Below are 19,735 nucleotides of genomic sequence, written 5' to 3' on the forward strand. Positions count from 1 at the left end.
TGTTGTTGATGGAAAGTCGTTATTTGGTGTAACGAGGATTGACTAGATTGTCTTGGCTTCTATTCTTATTGAGAGCTATGAGAGTCGACCGACCTTTTATCTATGTTCCCAGAGATATATCCATACTTTCTTCTGGCCTTCTGATATTACGACATCATCAGAATCCTTCTTCCCTCCCACTTCCGCCCCTCTGGAGGCACGAGTCTTTGACGTCGATGTGAAATCATAGCACGCTCATCCTTCATCAATATGGAACGGGCAAAGGGGATGGGCGGCAACGGGTGAACGAAGCAGAGAAGGTTGGAGAAATCAATTAGATAGTTTAGGCATCAACAGAATTCATGACTTCATAGCCGCGCCAAATGCTCCGAGACCTCGGATCTTCCCTCACCGTACGGAGTACCATGGTAAGTAAGTGGCTTGGTGGCATATATTGGGTGGAGATATCAGATGTGGCACTCCACTTCGCTTGTTAATCAGATCGGCACTCGATCGATGCTCATCCTTCATAATTGCTATATGCCTAGCATAAACACCTGATCCCAGACCATTAAGGCGATATCCACAGGCTGACTATCTGACCCGGAGGTTATATTCATCGGTTGTCCTCGGCGTCTTGCATACAAATATTGAATACAATCAAAGGCGACAAACGAATTCGCGCCTGTATGGGGCAAACTGAGCGTTGTGCTGCTGCCGAAGGAACGTAATTCAGTGAGTTCTTTGTTGTTGTTGGTCTACACAAGGATTCCTCATGAACTGAAAGCCATGCTTCGCTTCCAATGCTCTATTAAGCCAAGTAGGTATAAGCGCCGCCTTCTCTCTCGAGATAATCCTTCTCGATGAGCCTGTCGTCGCCATATTAGCCATTGTAATACGATATAGAGTCAAATGTGAAAAAGGGAGAGCATCGTCAAACACCAGAACATACTTCTCGATATTCTTCTTGATCTCGGTCGTGTCCACCGCGCCCCTGCTCTTAGTCTGGTTGATAACCTCGGCCACGAGATTAGCGTGCGTCATCGTCTTGCGGCTCTTCATGATCCGGACAATTGCGGCCTGGGTCTCGAACTGCCGGTCGGCGGCCACGCGCTTGTGCGTGTCCTGGTTCTCTTCCTTAGTCTCCTTCAGCTGGACCTGGTTGATCTTGACGCGGTACTTGGGGTCTACGAAACCCTTGTTCACCGTGAACGTGTCCGTATCGCTCACGTCCCGGCTCTTGGGATGCTTCGTAAGCACTCGGGCCTTACCGCAGGCCAGGGACTGGAGTGTCCGCTTCAGGTCTTGTTCGTTTAGCCCCGTCGCTTCGGCTATTTGGGAAAATGACAGAACCTCATCAGGCTTGCCCTCGATCTGGTTAAATAACTCCAGCACCACAGCCTGGTAGGCGCTGACAAGTAGCTCTTTGGGGCCTTTGTTGAACCGTGCCTTGACAACACAGTGCGCCAAAGAGTGCTTCCATGTGAGACGTCTGCCTGTGTGCTTTCCGATATAATACTTCTCAAAGGTTTCTATCTGTTTCGCGGCCTCGTCGGGTAGACGAAGTTGTGTATCGGGATAGGTTGGCCAAGCTGATGCAGACAGGATACTGACGGTGAGGTCAACGCTACTCTTATCCCGTCCGGTATTCTCGAACCACGACTTGTACGAAGCCATCTCATCGCGTGCCAGCTCTTGGTCCTTGAACATCTGCTCGAGGTTGTGGGTGAAACTTGAGCCGCACTCGCTTTTAAGCTTGGTGAGCATGCTCCTCTCAGCGTCGGCGCTCGCACTGCGACCCATCAAGAGGCGCCGCGCCAAATCTTGCTTGTAGAAGGCCTCGAAGACGTCTTTGCCCTCAATGAATCTAAACAGCTCTAACGCTGAATCCAGCTGTCTATCGAGCTCTGCGTCTTCATCGCCGGTGCTTGCCAGTCCACTCCGCTCGGCTTCAGCGCGATCCTTGTTGTCCGATAAGAGTGATTTGGGGATGGTCTTGAGACCGCCGCGTAGAAGCATATCGATATACTTGGCGATCATCTCGCCGACCTTGGATGTGCCAGTCTTCCAGGAAGACAAAATCTTCTTGTCGTTGATGAAGCCGCCAAAGGCCTCCCCTCAGCCCGTATGTAAAGTCATCGTCTTGCCAGAACGCATCACGGATCATGACATCCAGCGCTCTCCGGAATTCAAGTAGTCGCACTACCATCTCATCCCCGCGCAAAGTGTCATTGACAATAGAGGACCCCGTGTTCTTGATGTAGTCTTCCCAGGGCTCCTTTAAGCTTTTCTGGATGCCCGAAAGGCGCAGGAGATCGTATAATGCTCTCATGCTTTCGACCGCATTGTCATAAATGAGCTTCCCGACGCTGCCACTGTCCAAGAGCTTCTCAGAGTAGTTCTCAATGAGAATCCCACGGGCCTTGTTCTCCAGCTGCCTCTTGGTCGTGCTGTCGAAGTTATAGGCAATACATCGGTGGTGTTCGGCGTCAAGTAGCTGTTGACACTCGAGGATGTACGACTTCAGGGATGCAGTGCTTCGCTCCTCGGCAAATTCTGTGAAGTAACTTTCCGAAGTCTCCAAGAAGCGCGGCTCGAACGACTTGCCGTAAATGTTGAGGACATTCAGCATGAGGACAGAGGCCTTTAGTAGAGCAGCATCGAAACTCTGGTCTCCTCTTCGGTCCAAATCCACCAACTCACACATACCGTGCAAGACCATGGGCCCAATCTTCGAGTTGACAAATACCATTCTTCTAAACAGGGTAATTGCCATGTCGTTGAGCTGAGGAAGCTCTTTCGAGCTCAAGAGAAACGACCTATCGAGGTAGCTAAAGGTCGAGCGGATTGTGGCCGATTGATGGTTCCATATCACCCAATGCTTGTGTACACTTCGCAGCGCTTCCACGTTGGAAGAGCCAGCGCCCGCTCTGATCGACTCGGCTAGGGGCCCGTTGAGATAGTTCTCGCAATGCCCACGCAGGAACTCGTAGAGCTTCTGAGCTTCGTCATTGCCATAGCGGCAGATGTCCTCGACGCCTCGGTACAGTTTCGCGTAGGGCTGCTGCGGCTGCCGTTGGGCGAAAACGGCCCGGACGGCGGCGTCGAGCTCGCCCCACGTCTTGCGGTAGTACTCCTCGAGGTCGTTGGCGCGGGAGACGGTGCGCAGGTTCTTGATGACGAGCTTGCGGACGCCGTCCTGGGGCCGGAGGGCGGAGCGCGGCTTCGTCAGGTCGACGATCTCCGGGCGTTTGCCCAGTAGCTTGCTCATCCTCTGGGATTCGGTCGCCGTCGGGGCAGTAGTGGGGTTGCCTTGCCGGGCGCGCTTGGCGTCTTGTTCGGATCCGCGGGTGTCGGACTGTCGTCGCTTGTAGGCAGGAACCGCTCCGGGGGAGGTTTGTTGGAGGTGTGATTCTGCGACCTGAAACCATTCGACAATCCGTGCAGTGGCGAGCTGGAGGAGTGGTCTGGTAGTGGCGGCATTGACCCTCAAAATGGATCATGCAACGACGTGTTACATGAATGTCGGTGTGAACAAAGGGCAATCCGGGAAGTCACGTAATTGGGCACGTTACAAGGTTCGCGAAGTCGTCATGGGTCGTCAGGCGCTCCTCAAAAATGCATTACTTCCCTGTGCGGATTGATTGAAGCTCTCCAGGTCTTCGGCTGAGGTTGCGGATGATAAAGATCGATGATCTAATCACTAATCAATTGCTAGAGAGACGCGGGAGTTACGCCATTTTGGCCTTGTTAAGTCCGAAGGTACCGCGTAAAGAGCACAGTTCGCGTCCTTCGCATTGGCACTCTTCTGGTTCTCATCTCACAACACAACTACATTAACACCAACGGATGTGATTGCAAAAACTTGAATTCGCTCTTCCATCACTCTGTTTTGATTGAAAGGCTCGATCCGTAGTATGGCTGCTGTACCGGAGTACGGGAGCATCTAAGTATCATAGATGGTGCAGTAATCAATGGAAAGGGGAAGTAGAACCGCACATACTGTTCGAGTAACGCCTTCCGCTTCGTCAAGTAGGCAACGCTTTACATGACTGTCTCTGGAATAAACCAATAAACTATGTAGAAACTGCTACATCCCAGAGAGGGTTGGCTATGTTTGGAATTTCGCAACGCTGACAGCAAATGTCAGGTCGAAGACGAACAGACTCTGGCCCGCATCACTTTCGTTCAGATAACACACAACGACCAAAGCAGGATGGAAAATGGCTCGATTCACGAAAGCATCTCGATGCCTAATCTACCAGACCAAATGAAAGAAGAGAACAGAGACATGCCGACCGAGGGGCTTCCCGAACCAGTGCCCGGTCCGATCAACGGTTCTACCAGCCGCTCGTGGCCAGTAATGCATAGTGTTCGTGTTCAACGAGCATTCTTCATATCGCCTTTTCCTCTTAAAGCAACTGGGAAAGCAACCAAGACCGCCTTGAACAAGAAGCGGACCCCATCAAGCGACGTCGTTGTCTCGCCAGTACTTCAATTCACCAAGCAATCCACCAACTCGACTGCCAGAAGTGATGCAACAGAGGCAGAGCTAGAGCACGAGCTTCGCATGGAAGAGAAGCGTCGAAGACAGGAGTTCCCGAGACGTCTCTTAACGGCCCTTATCGGGGGTGTTTTTGTGATTGTGCCTATGGTAAGCAATGGCTTGATACCCCCCGGAGAGATACACATAGCTCGCGTGTGTGATCGGTCTGATGATACCTCCTTAGGTCGTCATGAGTATCGACCGATCAATGACCAAGTGTCTCATCACCTCTTCCGTGGCCATCTTGCTATTTGGGGCCACGCTCGCTTTGAGCAGCACCTCGGACGAAGCAAGCGTCTTCATCGCCACGGCGGGCTATGCTGCGTTTTTGGCTGTTTTCGTGGCCGTTGGGGACAAGTAGATTTGGGACTAAAGAACACTGCAACATCCTCGGGGGTTTCTCACACAATGGTTGGAAGATCAGACATACCACGATTTTCTGAAATGCATGTAGTTAATTACAAATTGTCCAAAGTGTCTTTGAGCAATATTGCTCTAGTCATGTCTCCGGGATGATAGCTGGCAGCTGAGACGGAGGATGTCGCCGCCCGGTCATTGACTTGCATCCTCTCGACCGGCAGTGCAGGGCCCGGAGCCGTCTAGATACTAATAGTAAATGCCTCAGCATGTGCCATACTTGATACATACGTGTGTTTCTTCACCGCCCGACCTCCATCCGTTCCATCGTTAGGGGCATCGTGGATTCTCTCCTGCAGGATTCAGCTCAACGTGCACACTACTGGAACTGGTTGCGCAGGATTGCCCCGCGCCCGAGGAACGCTGGCCCGCCTAGAATAAAGTTGCAGCTCTCCTTAGCCCTCAGCGGAGACCCGACGCCCCACCAAATCCATGTCGGGAGCGCGCTGCCTCTCACTGGCTGGCGCGACGGTGTTCGCAAAGACGGCCGCTCCAATTACGTATGACGGAACTCTAACCCCAGCTTTGTGCCCTTCCGAACCATCAGGATGAGACTGGGCTGGGTGATCGTCGCCCTGACAAAAGGCAGACGTGAGCTTAACCTGACCGTCGGGACTCTGTCGCTGAACTTGGATACTACGGACGCGGTAGATGATATGGTATTTTGTTCGGTCCATCGGGGGCATTTGCAGGAGTACAGTGGTTGCATAGGAACGCTGGAAGTCCAGGGTCTCCTGTGTTACTATGGGTCCGATAGCGGGCTGCCGGGCTGCGTCCCCATTGACCGCCGCGACGAGATGTTCGCTAGGTCGAGTTGGTGCTGTCATGGATACATAGCTTTCCCTACGTTTGAATGAATACGACCCCGGCAAGTGGAGTGAGCTCTCGATCGCACTAAAATCCGAACAGACGCGTGAGAAAAGTTGAAGCCTGGATGACAGCGCGAAGTGCATTACTAATTCCGAGAAGCCGGAAGAAGCAGCTAGCCGGTGTTAGAGCCAGCGTAGTGCGTAGGTTCCATCCATCAGTGAGGCGGGAAAAATAGCTTACATATCAATTCTCAAATCTGACGCTCTCATTGACCAGTTTTACCATCCCATCCCCCGGGCTTTAGGAAACCTTAGGAAATCTCCCAACGCGATTGGAAGGACGTCCTACCACCACCCACACCTTGCCTACCACCCAGCACTTTTTCCTCACATATCACAAGGAAGGGTTGCTATACAACCAACGGTTGCGTCAAGCCACTCCCCAATTGCGCCATCCCGACTTCCTCGTCGTCTTTTCTATTATGAGCCCTGTCGCCGCCTCTACTACCTAACCTTGGCCATGCGCTTCGACGACGGCGACCAGTCGCAACAGGTCCTACACTCGACCGGCTCCTTTACCGGATACCGGCCGCTGCAACAGCTCGGGTCCGGCTACCTCAGCGCGACACAGGAATTCAAGCAGCCGCTATGCGGTAACGAGGAGGGCTGGGGTCCTATGAGCCCCTTTCGATTTGACTTCACCCCATGCTTCATCGATGTCTGGGTCCTATCCGTTGCTGTCTTTGGTCTCGTGTGCGGACCCCTAGCCCTCTGGTACCTGCTCAGGAAGTCCAAGGCAGTCGACTTGGCCAAAGACTGGCATTTCTGGACTAAACAGGTACGCGCTCAATACCCCATTGACTCGGCGCATGCACACCGACCCCTTATGATCCGATACTAACTTGTATGTCCCCCCAGAGCATATTAATTCTCGTAATCGCCAATGCCATCGCCCAGCTCGCTATACAAATCATCAACTTTCCCGGTATATGGTTCGGAGACATAAGGGTGTGGACTACGTTTTTGACGCTCGCGTCACTTTGTATCGTCTTCACAGTACAATGGGTTGAACATGCTCGAGCTAGGAACGCCAATGGCGTGGTTCTGTTCTTCTGGCTGTTCCTGCTGCTCGCATATGCCGTAAAGCTGCGTTCCCTCGTTTCGCAGCAAGTGTACGATTCCAATATTGTCTACTTCGTGACTTTCACTGTCGGAGTGGGACTCTCTCTCGCGGCCTTCTTATTTGAGTGGCTCTGGCCTAAGAGAGCGAGCGCATACGAGGCATTGGTCGATGACGAGGGCGAAGAGTGTCCCGCCGAATACGCGACCATCTTCTCCCGGCTCACGTTCTCTTGGATGACACCAATGATGAAGTATGGCTACAAACAGTTTCTTACCCAGGACGACCTCTGGAGACTTCAGCCTAACGACAAGTCAGCAAGCACTGGTGACAACTTCGAGAAGGCATGGCAGTACGAGTTACAGCACCGGAAGAAGCCCTCGCTATGGCTGGCTTTATACAAGGCCTATGGCGGTCCCTACACGCTGGCAACAGTCTTTAAGGTGTTCAACGACTTATCAGCCTTCTCCCAGCCGCAGCTTTTGCGTCTCCTGATTTCATTCGTGAATTCATACAAGCCTGAAACGAACCGCAACCTGTCGTGAGAGGTGTAGCTATTGCGCTTGCCATGTTCGGCGTTGCCGTCATGCAGACCAGCATGATTGTAAGTTTTGCCTGCGAAAGCTTCTTGTGTCCAGGCCCTAGCTAACTCCTATCAGCATCAATACTTTCAACTTGCATTTGTTACGGGTATGCGTATCAAGTCTGGCCTAGCTACTGCAATTTACAAGAAGTCCCTGAGATTATCCAACGAAGGTCGGGCCACCAAGACAACGGGCGACATCGTCAATTACATGGCTGTGGATGCCCAGCGTCTGCAAGATCTCACTCAATTTGCGCAGCAAGTTTGGTCCGCGCCATTCCAAATCATCCTCTGCATGGTCTCACTATACCAGCTTGTGGGCTGGTCCATGCTTGCAGGAATCGGAGTTATGATCATCATGATTCCGATCAATGGCTTCATTGCTAAATATATGAAGACTCTACAAAAGCAGCAGATGAAGAACAAGGACTCCAGAAGCCGCCTGATTGCCGAGATTATCAACAACATGAAGAGTATCAAGTTGTACGCCTGGAGCACTGCCTTCATGAACAAGCTTAACTATGTCCGAAACGACTTAGAACTCAAGAACCTCCGCAAGATCGGTGCTGGTCAGGCTTTTGCCAACTTCACCTGGTCTAGCACCCCGTTCTTGGTGTCATGCTCGACCTTCGCCGTCTTCGTTTTAACCCAAAGCACACCGTTGACCACAGACATCGTCTTCCCAGCCCTGACTCTCTTCAACCTTCTGACCTTCCCACTGGCCGTTTTGCCTATGGTGATCACGTCCATTATCGAAGCCTCAGTGGCTGTCGGGCGCTTGACAGAATTCCTCGCTGCCGAAGAAGTGCAGCCAGATGCCATTGCTTACTCCCCTGCAGCCGAGGAGCGTGGCGAGGAGTCCGTGGTAATCCGGGATGGCACATTCTCTTGGAACCGACACGAGAGCAAGAGCGTCCTGCGGGATATCTTCTTCACTGCACACAAAGGTGAACTCACTTGCATTGTTGGTAGAGTGGGTCAAGGCAAGTCCTCATTCCTTCAGAGCATCTTGGGCGATCTCTGGAAGGAAAAGGGTCGTGTGGAAGTACATGGCAATATCGCATATGTTGCCCAGCAGCCCTGGATCATGAACGCCACTGTCAAGGAGAACATTATTTTCGGTCATCGTTATGACTCAATCTTCTACGAAAAAACGGTTAAAGCATGTGCGCTGCTTGATGATTTCACTCAGCTCCCTGACGGAGATGAGACGGTTGTCGGAGAACGTGGAATTTCTTTGAGCGGTGGCCAAAAGGCCCGCGTGGCACTTGCTCGTGCGGTCTATGCCAGAGCTGATATCTATCTCCTCGACGACTGTCTGTCTGCAGTTGATTCACATGTGGGCAGGCACATCATTGAAAACGTTTTGGGACCAAATGGTCTTCTCGCCTCGAAGTGCAGGATTCTGGCAACTAATGCCATTGCTGTTCTCACCGACGCCGATTACATTGTGCAGCTTAAGGACGGAGAGGTCGCGGAGAAGGGCACCTTCCGTCAGCTCATGGCCATGAAAGGTGGTATCGCTGACTTGATCAAAACCCTGGGCCAAGAATCGGGCCCTTCATCTCAGACCCATAGCCCGGAACGTTCGTCAGGCAGCGGAAGCTCTACATATGTTGATGAGTCCGCCATCGACAAGGAAGAGGCCGAGGAGGCACAGGAGAACGTACCCGAACTTGCCCCTATCAAGCCTGGTGGTGGGACTTCGGCTGTAAAAAGGCGTACTGGAAGCATGTCAACCTTGCGTCGTGCCAGCGCTGCGAGCTTTAATGGGCCTCGTGGAAAACTCAGCGACGAGGAGGACCCAAGCAGCAAGACGAGACAAACCAAAGAACACTTGGAGCAAGGCAAGGTCAAATGGGATGTGTATCTTGAGTACGCAAGAACGAGCAACTTGGTTGCAGTGGCCATCTACTTGTTCGCTTTGGTTGCGGCCCAGAGTGCGCAAATTGGCGGAAGCATATGGCTCAAGAACTGGACAGAGCACAATACTGATGCTGGGGCCAACCCGGATGTCGGCAAATACCTTGGCATCTACTTTGCATTCGGCATCGGCTCTGCGGCTTTGACTGTGATTCAGACCTTGATCCTCTGGATCTTCTGCTCCATCGAGGCCTCGCGGAAACTGCACGAAAGAATGGCTACTGCCATCTTCCGATCCCCCATGTCTTTCTTTGACACGACCCCGGCTGGCAGGATTCTGAACCGTTTCTCAAGCGACATCTACCGGCTCGACGAAGTCCTGGCTCGCACATTCAACATGCTATTTGTCAACGGCGCCAAGTCCGCCTTCACCTTGGCCTTGATTTCTGTCGGCACACCGGCTTTTGTTGCTTTTATCATCCCCTTGGGTATGATGTATTACTGGATCCAACGATACTATTTGAGGACATCGCGAGAACTCAAGCGGGTGGACAGCGTTAGCAGAAGTCCCATCTACGCCCATTTCCAGGAGTCGCTCGGCGGCATCAGCACCATTCGGGCGTACCGACAACAGGACAGATTCGAGCTCGAGAACGAATGGCGTATTGACACCAACCTCAAGGCTTACTTCCCTTCAATAAGTGCGAATCGGTGGTTGGCCGTACGTTTGGAGTTCATTGGTGCAGTCATCATTCTTGCTTCGGCGGGTCTCGCCATCATTGCCGTCACCAACGGTCGCGAATCCCATAGTGGTCCGACAGCGGGCATGGTGGGTTTGGCCATGTCGTATGCCCTCCAGATTACAACATCGCTCAACTGGATCGTGCGTCAGACAGTTGAGGTGGAGACTAACATTGTATCTGTGGAACGTGTGCTCGAATACGCCCGTCTTCCGAGTGAGGCTCCTGAGATTATCCCCCGTAACCGCGCGCCGGTGGCATGGCCGGCCGACGGAGCAGTCAAGTTTCACAACTACAGCACTCGCTACCGTGAAGGCCTGGACCTGGTGCTCAAGAACATCAAACTTGACATCAAGTCGCATGAGAAGATCGGTGTAGTTGGTCGTACCGGTGCTGGCAAGTCGTCACTGACGCTGGCGCTCTTCCGACTCATCGAAGCAGACTCGGGGCATATTAGTATCGACGAGCTCGATACGTCCAAGATCGGACTGCTCGATCTCCGACGCCGGCTGGCCATCATTCCACAAGACGCCGCTCTTTTCGAAGGCACTGTCCGAGACAACCTGGACCCTGGTCATGTTCATGATGACACAGAACTTTGGAGTGTACTAGGTGAGTGCTACGCGATGCTTACCCGCCTATTGAATGATTGATTGCACCGCAGGACGGGAACAGCACATGTCCTCGCGTAAATTTCCTTGCAGCCACTCAGATTCCGCAACCACCCCTCCCGGAATTATCGCTAATGCAAATTGTCGCTGGCAGATCATGCACGACTCAAGGACCATGTGTCATCAATGGAAGGAGGCCTGGAGGCTAAAATCACTGAAGGAGGTAAGTCTTACAGCCAATTCGTCTTCAACGTTCTTTCCATCAATGTCCAGCTTGTGTTACTCTTCTCGGTTATCTGCATCATCCATTGCGAGCGGGCTTCTGCAGTGAGCATCGAATCTGGCAACGTTGGACCTCGTATGAGCAATGACGACACCACCTTTCTGCTTCAGGCCAAGCCTTCTCGTGTAGTGCTATTTGAATTCTGGCCGACACATGCGTTGGGCGGCAGCACTATTGGACCCTATTTGCAATACAGTCTAGAGTGTACCACTAACCACCGTTTCTTATCTTACAGGTTCCAACCTCTCGCAGGGACAGCGTCAATTGGTGTCGCTCGCTCGTGCGATGCTAACGCCATCCAACATTCTTGTGCTGGATGAGGCGACGGCCGCCGTGGACGTTGAGACAGATGCCATGCTGCAGACGACCCTGCGGTCGCCGCTCTTCGCCCACCGAACCATCATCACGGTCGCGCATCGTATTAACACTATTCTTGACAGCGACCGAGTCGTGGTTCTCGACAAGGGTGAGGTCATCGAATTTGACTCGCCGCAGGAGCTTATCAAGCGCAAGGGGGCCTTCTACGGATTGGTGAAGCAGGCTGGTCTTGATACAGAATAAGTAACCGAGAAAGTCTCGCCCACATGCATCCGAGACATGCACGCGGGCAGCCCGGGGGCACGCAGCCGCCAGCCCGCGTGGTTTGCCCAGACATAAATCTGCAGAAAGAGAAGAAAAACAAATTATATGGTAGTAATTGCAAAACGAAAACAAAAAAACAAAAAAAAACGGCCACACACTCACGCTGCAGGACCTCCTAAATCAGGTATACAGTAGCGCGTCGCGTCATGGTCCCTGTTGATCTGAACATGCGCCACACAAACTCTATCGCCGTCAAAGTCGATGCGACGATTTTGCTGTGGTAGGGAGAGAACGTCAACGGTCTTTTTGTTCAGACTTAGACATGGATCGACAGGGATCTACATATGACGACCAGTTTGTCCGTGTATGAAGGAAGGACAGAATGGCGGCAGCTTCGAAAAGCGAGATGAACGGACAGCGTTGTTGGGTATGGTGGGTGGGTGGAAGAATGGCCAAGCCATGCAGAGGCAGTTATAAATATCTGGTCGCTTTAGATTATATGCATATGCGCGCAAAACGATAGCGATCGATTCTAGAGCCCTCGCTTATCGCGGTGTGATGGTCGTGTATTAGATTAAGAATACTTTTGCGAAGTGGAAGCTGAGTACCGCCGCCACCCCTTTCTCCTCGCATCCCATCTCCCCATCAGACACACCCTTTCTATCTATTATATCGCTTGGGTCGATTAGAGCTCAATGGGAGCACATGCTGCACGTGCCGTGAGTGCGTTCGTCGAGAGAGGGTGTGAAGAGGAGAGACAGACAGCAAACACCAGCTCCGAGAGAAAGAGGGTTCGGGGACGTTGTGCGCATGCATACGAAAGATGTGCTGGCAAGCAGGTGTGTCTTGCTTCGCTTGGCGAGACAGCAGGAAGAAAGAATCCGGCTGTTTGGTAATAGGCTGCGAGAGGCACGAGGGAGCGAGCCAGGGACGGGAGAGCGATACACACATATGTAATGCATGTTTCTGCTTCTACATATGTTGGAATGCAGCATCCTCCTGTTTGGGAAGGGGGTCGCTTCCTTGGTGACCGCATGCACCAAGCGAGTGTGGGTGGGAGGGACGGGAAGCCAACAGACCATGGCGCTGGTGATGGCGCCAGCAACGAGATCGTTCGTTCTTTGCATCCTGTTCTTTCTTTTGGGGGAGATTTCTTTTTTCTTCTGCCGCCCCGATTCCACGCCCGGATTCTTCCACGCCCAGTAGCCAGTGCGGCTGCAAATCCTCAAGGGCTTGAACTACGAACTACGAAGTTGTTGCATTCTGCCCCGTGACATCGGTTTCCAGCGTCCCCTCCTTTCTCGTATCTGTGCTATAGTCGTGTATATGCCGAGATGAAGACCCGGGACTTTTTTGACAGCGTACATGCTGCATATGCAGTGCAGCATGGTCCTCCTGCCCCCGTAGATTCGTAGATTGTTCCACCTTGGCTTGCCTTGCAGCAGCTGAGGTAAAGTCTATTGACCCTATTCCCACTTAGAGGGGTTGAGTTTTGAGTGATCCCGACAACTGCGTGTGTCAGAGTGCAATCTCGACTGCCTATGTGCATATGCATTAGTCAAGTTCGTACACATGCAGGTAAGTACGGAATACTAGTCGACATCTCGGCGGCCCCTCATCTACATGTCAGAGCATGGTGCGTTCGTTCGTGGCTAGCACCCGAAAAGAGAAACTCCATCTACCTTTTTGGTGGATATGGGATTTCCCGTTCGGGAAGGACGGTGGGTATGGAATGGACATGGCAGAACGTCAGACTTTGGGGATTCTCGTATGCGCAACACAAGGTGCATACCTACCAGGATATTCCACCTCGGGGACGGGCCCTTCTTTCTATATGTGGTAATGCTTGAGAGAATAAACGGTCCCCCAGAAGTGGTTCGGATAAGAATGGAGACGACAGGCAGCGAATGTACGGACTTGGTTGCTTGCCCGCTTGCCACTTGCCTAGTGAGTGATATGCATCCTGGGTGCCATGTCTGCATGAGGTGGAGAAATCGTCGAGGAGATCATCCAGATTCTCCATTCCACATGTGCGTTACAGAGCGTGACCTGCCGTCGGTTTGCTTCCGACGCAGATGATTGGCATCACCAGACCGGACCGGACATAGACACGTCTTGGCAGTCATCTTGTCCGCCAGAGACAAAAGCTCGACCCTACAGCTTAAACCCATCACCGCCAAATAGCGGGCATACATATCATCGTGCCGTCTTCTTCGTGGAGCGGCCCGGGGCTTCCCAGCTTGCATACCGGCCACACCTCGTTCTTCAAGGCCAGGAAAAGAAAATGCATCGAGGCTAGTTCGTTGGCTCCAATGGATGCATTGCATTTGATATGCCCGGCAACCTCAGAGGCCGGCCGCAAGAGGATCCCGAGCACCAGATGAGCCGAAAGTGGCCATACACGGCGGAGCTCAACTTGGGTTTTCTTGAAGACTCGGCCGACACAGTGAATCCTGTTTCACGCCATGTTGAACGGTCATGTGCGTAGCGTATGCACATCATGGTTGTGGTTTCACGCGCTCTGGAGATCCGGAGGTTGAGGATAGAACCTGGTTCGAGAGACGCCAAGGAAAGTGGCACTGCATGTAGAGACGTCAAGAAAAGGCCCGCTTACGTCAAGCATCTCCAGTGCTCAGACCAAGATCCATGTAAAAGCATGGGTGAGCAACCGAAGCTAGGCGTCGCACATCTAAATGAGCTTACATCTTGGTTGCTGCAGGCCTACATGCAATACGAAGATGATCCTTGGTATTAAATGCATGGTCGACCATTGCTAAGCTGAACGGCGTCGGTTCCGGTCGTCCAGGAATTTGGCACCATGGAGAGCTAAGCTTTCCCACCCCTTTCCAGGGCCTGGCCTTCAACTCGCTGACAGTCTTCGCCACTGGCCCCTCTGACTGGGCAATGGTCCCGAGACCCTCGTCGGCGGTTCATCAAAGAGAGAAAAGAAGGGTGGAGTGGGCACCTGCTGTATGACAGGCTACCGGGCGCTCTTCCTGACACTGCCGAGTCTCCTTTGTGTAACAAGGAAGTAACCAGATGCCTTTAGAAGCAAGCCCCGCGGCAAGGCACGGGGGATCCTCCGAAGGCATGCACCATACACTAGGATATGTTACCGTTCTCACGCGGAAGATCATGATCGTTGCAATCCGAGTAAGCGAGGGCTATAGGAGCATCGATTATAGAGGCATGAGTGTACGTGTCCGATGTTCGACTCCCTAGCCAGTATACGGTTACTGTTGCCGAATGTTGCCCTCACTGATCGGCAGGTCCAGGAGCCGGGCAAGTCTTGCTGCCTCCCTGTAGCAACCCCTGAATCTTTGCTAATTAGGTAATCCTATCTCCAACAGACCTAGTACCATGGTGATGATTAGCCACCTGGCTCAGTAAGTGGCTCGCCACAGCACGCAACAAACGTGGCCAGCGTAAACGCTGGAAGCGCAGTGGCTTCAGGTAAGCGAAGAGTCTCGACGACGACACAATGACGAAATTTTTGGACATACATGAACATGGGACGGGGCGCCCAACACTTTCTTTTGCCTATACATTATACTGGCAAGTGTGTTTTTCGCCAATGTGAAGCGAGCCTCCACCAGCCGGAACAGATAACCTGCTGTACCCGCTGAAAAAGAAAGCGGTACGTGCAGCTCGTTGCCCTTCGGTTAATCCTTCGTAGAGGCGGTGGCGTGTTCGATGGACCTGAGTCAGTGGTTTTCATCCACCACCTGGATGCTGTCCTTGGGCATCGTGACAGAGGCTGGAGGGGTTGTGAAGCCCGTCGGTGTGGAGAACACGCCGTTGGCACCCATTTATCCACTTGAGCCCTTCCCTTCCTCTACTGCGCTCCAACAGTGAGTTGGCTTATACTTACTTCGTACAGCGTCTCGTGGTGTAATAGGCTGCAAAGAAGTCCTCGTATTTTCGACGCCTTGCCTGAAGCACAACGATGGGGAATCGCACTGGTGGAGATCTGCTTCATCGCTGCTTACCCTGCCTCAACTTCGCAGAGGCATGTTCTTCAAGCATATTTGCATTGGGGCTGCGATCCACCGCGGGTGTTTTGGGGAGGTCGCCGACCTGAATCCGGAGATCGACGGTCTGGGTAAGGTTGGATTGGTATCGATGAAACCAAGATCTACCTGCCAACGACCTGTCATACTGCAAAGCATTGCGTGCAGGCGAGAACTTTAACCTAATTGAGGTTGCCTCGCCATTGAAATATCACCCCCGAATGAGCGCAGTAGGATTGGAAGTGGGACGCGACGAATGGCAAGAAGTGTTTTCCCCTGGATATCCGAAAATATGTTAACGAAATTGGGCTCAAGCTCCGAGATGTCTGCATGAAATAGCCCAGTGGCAGCAACCCTTGCCGGGCAGGGAGGGCCGGAGGGGCCAGAGGGGACATTTCTTCAGACCAAGACGCAACGAGGCCATCTTGATGGGCGAGAGCTTCCACCCACGAGGACCCGGTTTATTTAACAGCTTCGGGAGGGGCAGTAGGCGGGTACTTTTGACGTATGTACTGAGTTAGCCATACCGAGCCGCTTGTCACCTATCCCACTCTTGGAGCGATGGTTGCGGCGGGAGATCAGGGTTGCGGAGCCCGTTGGCCAATCACACACTTTGGATAGCTCGGAGCAATATCCGCAGTGTCCGCTACGGCGCCAGAACACGGCCCCCGAACGCCTGCATGTCAGCTGATCTGGACAACCATATGGAAGCGGGAACCTGGGTTTCGGGTTGGAGTATAGATATAGATATATGGAGTAGACATTGTAACATGCCTCTCACGAGTTTCGAGGGCCCATTGTTGTCCCAACCCCAACCCACAGGCAGCAGGTCTTACCGGCGACGGACGGCGGGCGATGACCAAGATATCGGCCTTATCAATCAAGGCATTTGGAAGGCCCTCCTGATTGATCACAAGATATACCGGCTAGGCTGTGTCAGGCCGTAATCCCACTCTGGTGGACATGCGTGAGTCAGGAGCAGGCTCCGGCCAAGGCAAGCCAGATCAATTGTATGTATCTGGCGGGTGGGGATAAGAAAAACCAACCAGCCCAAGTATCGGCAGTTGCTACCCAGGGGTGGTAGCTAGATCAGAGACACCTCTGCGGCTTAGATCGAAGTCTTTGCTTACAGGCGTTGGGCTATCCATGCATCAACGAGGTTTTCATCTTCGACGCCAAGATAAGTAGACTGATGCATTGTGACCCAGGCATTTTCACGACAGCTTCATGGGCAGCAGGACATGCGTGCTACCTAACATGCTCTTTGTGGAGTCGATACAAGGCCATGTAAGCTGGGCTTGGATGCAGCTGCTTTCAGCATCGCCACACGAAATTGATGGTCTTGAAAGCTGCATCAAAGTCGGTTGCACCGCTGTCACACTTGCATCGCCAGGCAGAGGCCGACCATCTTGGGCGGCCACTGCATAGGTGTCGCCGTGTAACCGTGACGAGACGATAATTACCTGAGCCCAGATAGCGAGTAATCAGCACTGGAATGCAGGGGAAGAAGATATACCTTGGTTTTGATGCAGATTCGCCATTCTGTGATTATGCGGCTTGGGTGGCAACGCAACAGACGGCAATCTATAATCGTAAAGTGAACGTCATCGAAGGTTCCATGGCAGAGTCGACCGTTCAATCGTCGATGTGTGGTGCGTTTGATGTACGCCTAGACACATGCACCTATTGGTGGACGCGGGGACCAGAGGTTCTCTTGTGTCATCCGTTAGCTGACAAATGATCGAAGCAGGTGCAAAACGCATGACGACGAACAGTCAGTGGACCTTGGACTGCAGTAGAAAACGCCATACATGCGTTTGCGGTTATGTCGTGACCTCGGCAACATGGATCAAGTGTTATGCGCTTCGAAAACCACGGTGCAATTTGACCAATTGGTATTGTGTGCAGTCGAAGGAATGGATGTAGTTTAGGTAACACGGCGCCACTAGCCACCTCAGACTCGGCTGCAATAACTTCGGTCAAAGTTTCGCAAGTCGTACGCCGCCGCGGAGGAAAAAGCTACCGGAGCTGGAGCGTGGTTTTCTCATGGTCCCCCAGCCTGCGCCTGCAGATCCGTTCAACTGATGTCCTCCTCCCGCCACTAGGGCTATGGCTATGACTATGACTAGGCGGCAGGGTAAACGTGCGTGTTCTGATGCACTGTCGCTTGGGCGCGCGTCAAATGTCTGCATTCGTTCAGCTTGCCACCACTCCCGGGGTCGAGCCAAGCAGGGACCAGACAGTCGGGCTGCTTCGGGGTAGCAAACATCACCGCAATGCATTAATACCTGCTTTCGGCGACCAGAACTCCCCGAAAAACTCGAGAAACTCACGCACTATCTTGACAGCCGGCTCGGCGAATGCGCAACGCAGCCTGGTATTGGGCATGTGGTATTAAGTAGTTTCAGCAGCTCGGGGTCTTCTTCTCTTCCTCTTATTCTCTGGCTTTCTTTTTTGGAGATGGGAAACGAAGTGAAACTGCCAGACTACCCTTGGCGATCGCCTCTTTGCCATACATAAGTGCCGTAAATGCGAACAGACATAAAAGATGGCGGTATAGGGCGATGAGCAGGGCCGCTTCTTAGCGCGTGAAACGGGACTGGGGTAGGGCAGACCAGACGGGCAACAGGGAAACAAACAAAACAAGCGGGCGACAGTGGACGGTCGCTTTCGCGCCAGTCTATTCTTGTCGACCATCGTAGGCGGATGGACGGACGTGGAGGAGGGGTTGTGTGCGTGCTTGGACCAGGCCCATGTCACTTGGATGTTTGTGTCACGCCCGAGCCGTTGTACGTCCTTAGCTACGCTCGTCTGGCTATGGTATCTATTAATACTCCACGGCGCAACAGGTAGCAGAGCTGCCGTTATGTTATGGCCGGCTGCCAGCGTAGCAGTTGGGTTGCCCGGTTGCTGCGAGAGCGAGGCGAGAGGCTTTGTCCATGTCATCTGGTCCCTTGCATTTCGACCTCCAACAATTTTCACCGATTGGTTGAGAGACCATGACAAAAATTGACTGCTAGTACTACTTTTGCGAGTATGTAGACCAAGGAGGGAGGCAGGTGTTGACGCAAGTATAGGGTTCGGCTTGACAGTGAATCCAGGTCCGGAACATGCCACTCTTGGCAGAGAGCTTGGGGATGGGGTTCTGGATGGGGTTGGGGTGGCCTAATTGTCATGGTGTGGGGGTTACGGCGTCCAGAACTTCCCGTCTCTGGTGCGCCCTCTAGCTATCACGCCCGAGTTGGAGGACACGAAACAAGAAAAGTTGAATCTCTGCGCAATCTGACATTGCCAAGTAAGATGAGATCCGGCTTGCAGGTTGATGCATCTCTTATACAAGAACCTAAAACGGGACGCCTGTATTTCTGTCACTTTTCCATCATCCCATCCCATTGAAGAACCGACGGGACTGCTTGGCCGACTTCTTTTCGTTCGACATCAGGTGCCGCGCTCTCTCGTGTTGGTACAGGTGCCTAGTCGGTCGTCGAGGGTGGCTTCCACGTGCCATCTCATAGAGGCTGTTCGATTCCTGATGATCGTGACTGTAGATGCTTCAGTCATTCCACGTCGTAGTAGGCCCATTACATACATAGCTTATAGGACGCATCCATGGCGCTCTCCTGGCAAGGGAGGGGGCCCTGGAGTCCGAGCGCACAAGAACCCGGTGGTTGGTTACGTTACCACACCATCTCCCACAAAGCTAAAATACGCTCCCCGGCTTGGCCTAAAATACCATAACCGAGATACATCATCTCCCTCCAACCGCGTGGGGCCGTCACCCAGCAGAGTACTTTGGGCGTTGGTTGCCCTGGCCAATGTCACATCGATGGTTCCTGAAACCAGCAAAAGATAAACGAAGAGACACGTCAGGTTCGGAGTGCTTACGGGCTCGTTACATGGCTTTGGTTAGAGGGGACACTGCTCGGCCGACACGAATTCATTCGCAAGTACGCAACGCGTTTGTTTGAGTATGCCCGAAGAGAAATAGGGCCCAAGCTGAGCCCCCGAAGGAATCCATATCGCCTATCGCCTCGTCGCCCATACCTGGAGTGCCACGGTCCATAATTGGCCGTCAGTGGCTACGGATCCTCCAGGGCCTGAAGGCACCCGGTGTATCAGCGTAAGTGGCTCTGTTCTGACACTCGCGTTGATGCTGCTGGTGCACAGCGACCGGTGAATTCTATGCAAATAC

The 19,735-nt window shown here is 52.8% G+C and overlaps 5 protein-coding genes across 5 annotated transcripts; 3 read left to right on the forward strand and 2 right to left on the reverse strand.

Moving 5' to 3' along the window:
• Positions 1-790: 790 nt before the first annotated feature.
• Positions 791-3,719, reverse strand: PG998_000639 (Cullin family protein; the record flags this gene model as incomplete). Its single annotated transcript, XM_066867457.1, has 4 exons — positions 791-848; positions 932-2,096; positions 2,140-3,446; positions 3,715-3,719. The coding sequence occupies 4 exons, from the start codon at positions 3,717-3,719 to the stop codon at positions 791-793; spliced, it is 2,535 nt and encodes an 844-aa protein (XP_066735872.1).
• A 551-nt stretch (positions 3,720-4,270) lies between these two features.
• On the forward strand, positions 4,271-4,886 carry PG998_000640 (uncharacterized protein; the record flags this gene model as incomplete). The annotated part of the gene is made up of 2 exons (XM_066867458.1): positions 4,271-4,633; positions 4,710-4,886. The coding sequence occupies 2 exons, from the start codon at positions 4,271-4,273 to the stop codon at positions 4,884-4,886; spliced, it is 540 nt and encodes a 179-aa protein (XP_066735873.1).
• A 451-nt stretch (positions 4,887-5,337) lies between these two features.
• PG998_000641 (uncharacterized protein) lies at positions 5,338-5,769 on the reverse strand (the record flags this gene model as incomplete). The annotated part of the gene is made up of 1 exon (XM_066867459.1): positions 5,338-5,769. The coding sequence occupies one exon, from the start codon at positions 5,767-5,769 to the stop codon at positions 5,338-5,340; it is 432 nt and encodes a 143-aa protein (XP_066735874.1).
• A 502-nt stretch (positions 5,770-6,271) lies between these two features.
• On the forward strand, positions 6,272-7,416 carry PG998_000642 (uncharacterized protein; the record flags this gene model as incomplete). Its single annotated transcript, XM_066867460.1, has 2 exons — positions 6,272-6,589; positions 6,670-7,416. 2 exons carry the CDS (start codon positions 6,272-6,274, stop codon positions 7,414-7,416), a joined length of 1,065 nt encoding a protein of 354 aa, XP_066735875.1.
• Positions 7,417-7,439: 23 nt separating this feature from the next.
• On the forward strand, positions 7,440-11,512 carry PG998_000643 (metal resistance protein YCF1; the record flags this gene model as incomplete). Its single annotated transcript, XM_066867461.1, has 4 exons — positions 7,440-7,475; positions 7,531-10,669; positions 10,823-11,146; positions 11,187-11,512. The coding sequence occupies 4 exons, from the start codon at positions 7,440-7,442 to the stop codon at positions 11,510-11,512; spliced, it is 3,825 nt and encodes a 1,274-aa protein (XP_066735876.1).
• Positions 11,513-19,735: the final 8,223 nt, after the last annotated feature.

Source organism: Apiospora kogelbergensis (assembly GCF_038363985.1).
Source record: "Apiospora kogelbergensis strain CBS 113332 chromosome Unknown utg000001l_segment0_segment0, whole genome shotgun sequence".
Lineage (NCBI taxonomy): Eukaryota > Fungi > Ascomycota > Sordariomycetes > Amphisphaeriales > Apiosporaceae > Apiospora > Apiospora kogelbergensis.